Source organism: Alosa sapidissima, chromosome 2 (genome assembly GCF_018492685.1).
Source record: "Alosa sapidissima isolate fAloSap1 chromosome 2, fAloSap1.pri, whole genome shotgun sequence".
Lineage (NCBI taxonomy): Eukaryota > Metazoa > Chordata > Actinopteri > Clupeiformes > Clupeidae > Alosa > Alosa sapidissima.
The window spans coordinates 42,963,073-42,965,572 of NC_055958.1; the positions used below are offsets into that span (position 1 = coordinate 42,963,073).

Consider the following 2,500-nt stretch of genomic DNA (forward strand, 5'->3'; position numbering starts at 1 on the left):
TGTGTGTGTGTGTGTGTGTGTGTGTTCCACCTGCAGGGCTATGACCACAGCTACTACTTCGTGTTTTCCTTCATCAATGACCACATCAAGCACCACGCCAAGTACCTGAATGCTTAAACACACACACACACACACACACGCATGCACACGCACACACATGCACACACACACACATACATCCTTCTCCAGCCTCTGTGCCTTCAGAAGACATCTGTGCAGGCTCTCGCACATCAAGCCGCCCCCTCCCTCCCTGATTGGCAGGTCTTTGTCCAATCACATCAGCTGTCTTCAGGAATGGGCCTATTGCAGCCGGCTGCGTGGAGTTAAGATGATGTTGTCTGTGTTTATAGAACTCATGTCAGCCAATCACCTGAGAGCTTATTTTGACCAATAAACATGGTGAACTTAATGTGGTCTACTGTTTCTGACTGTCATTTGTTTACTGTTTCTAACTCATTTGTTTACTGTTTCTGACTCATTTGTTTACTGAAGAAGAATGAATAACAAAGACACACACAGAAAAACACACACACACGTTTTCAGGCTTTTGCTTCATGTGAGATATATTAACTTTGCACTTACATCGACAATATAAACTTCACAGTGGAATCATAGAAACTTTATAGACAGATCATACAAACTTTACACAGGATTCATATACACTTTACATGCAGGCCTTATATAAACTTTACAGAGGAATCATAGAAACTTTACATACAGGTGAAGAGATAAAATACTGTAAAAAAGTAGTGTTGAAATACACACACACACACACACACGTCTTAAAGAGAATGTGTGTGTGTTTAATTTGTGCACTTGGAGTGTGTAGTAGGGTTGGTGTGTGCACACACACGTGTGTTTTGAGTTTGACTCTGTGACCACGCGTTTAAAGTTGATAAGTTGGAGTCAATGGCCCTCATTTATGAAACGAACGTACAACCAAAAACAGACATGTTGGCTATGCTCAAACCTCACGTTCAGTCTCAACTCAATATCTTTTTCACGGTTTAACAAGATATTTATCACGTTAATAAAGCGGCTCTCTGCCGATACACACACATCCCTCTTCGCTGCTCCTCAGTCAGCTGGGAAGAGACCACACACACACGTAGCCTACACACACATGCACAAAAATAAACACTCATCAAGCAGCACTGTGTAATAGCAGTCAGGGTGCAAGTTCATAGATACGACTAGTTATCATTTATGCCAGCCATGAGCTCTTGTAGCCTCGTTTCGTTTAGTTTCGTTATCTTGAAATAACATGATAATTTCATGTAAAAACGTGATAAATATCTTGTAAAAACGTGGAAAAAAATCATATCTTGAAATAACATATTTTCACGTCACGTTTCAGTTATAACGTGAAAATATCATTATCATGAAATAACGTGATAATTTCATGTAATAACGTGATGCATATCTTGTTAAAACATGAAAAATATATTATTTTAGTGTGGCAGCAATACGCTTCCGTAGAACTGTATGTAGTATAATATGATTCAATTTAAAGTTACCTTTCTTGCGAACCATTTACCACAGCAACTAGCGGCTAAATGGGCGAATTTGGACGCACTTTCTTGCCGTGTGCTGTCACTTTCTCCTCTGCACTGTGTAAAAGACTAAATTAATTTGCGCTGTGAATGCTAAGATAAAAAACAGTATTAGTCGGACGCAAAGCAGAATATTGAATGAAGGGGGCACCAAGGCCACAGTTGCCTGTGAAGCTTCGATTTTCAAAGGGGCATCACGATCAACGCAAGGGGCAAACGAATTTCCAATCCTGGCCGTGTCATTATATGTGCATGTTCCCCTCGCCGACAGCATTTTAGCCTATTCAATATTCGCAAAAGCTAAATGTTGAAATAGTGGTAATATTTCCACGTTCATTGATAAAATATCAGGGGATGGGAAGGGGGGATGGCCGTTTTAGAAGGGGGATGATTTTGACCATCTTTATTTCAAATGGGGGATGATTTTGACCATCTTCATTTCAAAGGGGGAGGCCATCCCCCCTCAACTCGAGTGCTGTGTATGTATACTAAATGTTAAACAACAAGGCGAATCCCTTGAGTCTGGCAAAGCAAAGTGTGCGTGTGTGTGTGTTTATGTGTAGGGCTGTCAATCGATTAAAAAAAATAATCTAATTAATTACATACTCTGTGATTAATTAATCGCATATATAATTTTTGCTGTGAAAGTATTTTAAATATTTAAATTCAAATGAATAATTGAATAATCAGCATAAGTGACATTTAAGTTCAAAAACTCTTTCATTATTATTTTCACTGTTGCCATAATAATCTATGATATGACCTAATATGCTGAGGAAATAAATTCAACAGTGCTTCGGGAAGAAGTTTTTTTTTTCACATACAAGGCATTTCAGGCCACAGATATAACCTAGGGGACACATTGAAAATAAATTAACACTCCCCTCAATGTCAACACTTATTTCTTTGCATTGATATGGGACTATAGAGTTGATGAACTCTGGTGA

General features: G+C 38.8%; 1 protein-coding gene across 1 annotated transcript in view; it reads left to right on the forward strand.

The window, feature by feature from the left end:
* Positions 1 to 409, forward strand: part of esd (esterase D/formylglutathione hydrolase) — a 16,858-nt gene extending 16,449 nt beyond the window's left edge. The window contains exon 9 of the mRNA XM_042084371.1: positions 37 to 409. Within this exon, the coding sequence (XP_041940305.1) occupies positions 37 to 117 (81 nt within the window). The 3' untranslated portion in view covers positions 118 to 409. The remainder of the gene's footprint in view (positions 1 to 36) is intronic.
* The last annotated feature ends 2,091 nt before the right edge of the window (positions 410 to 2,500 follow it).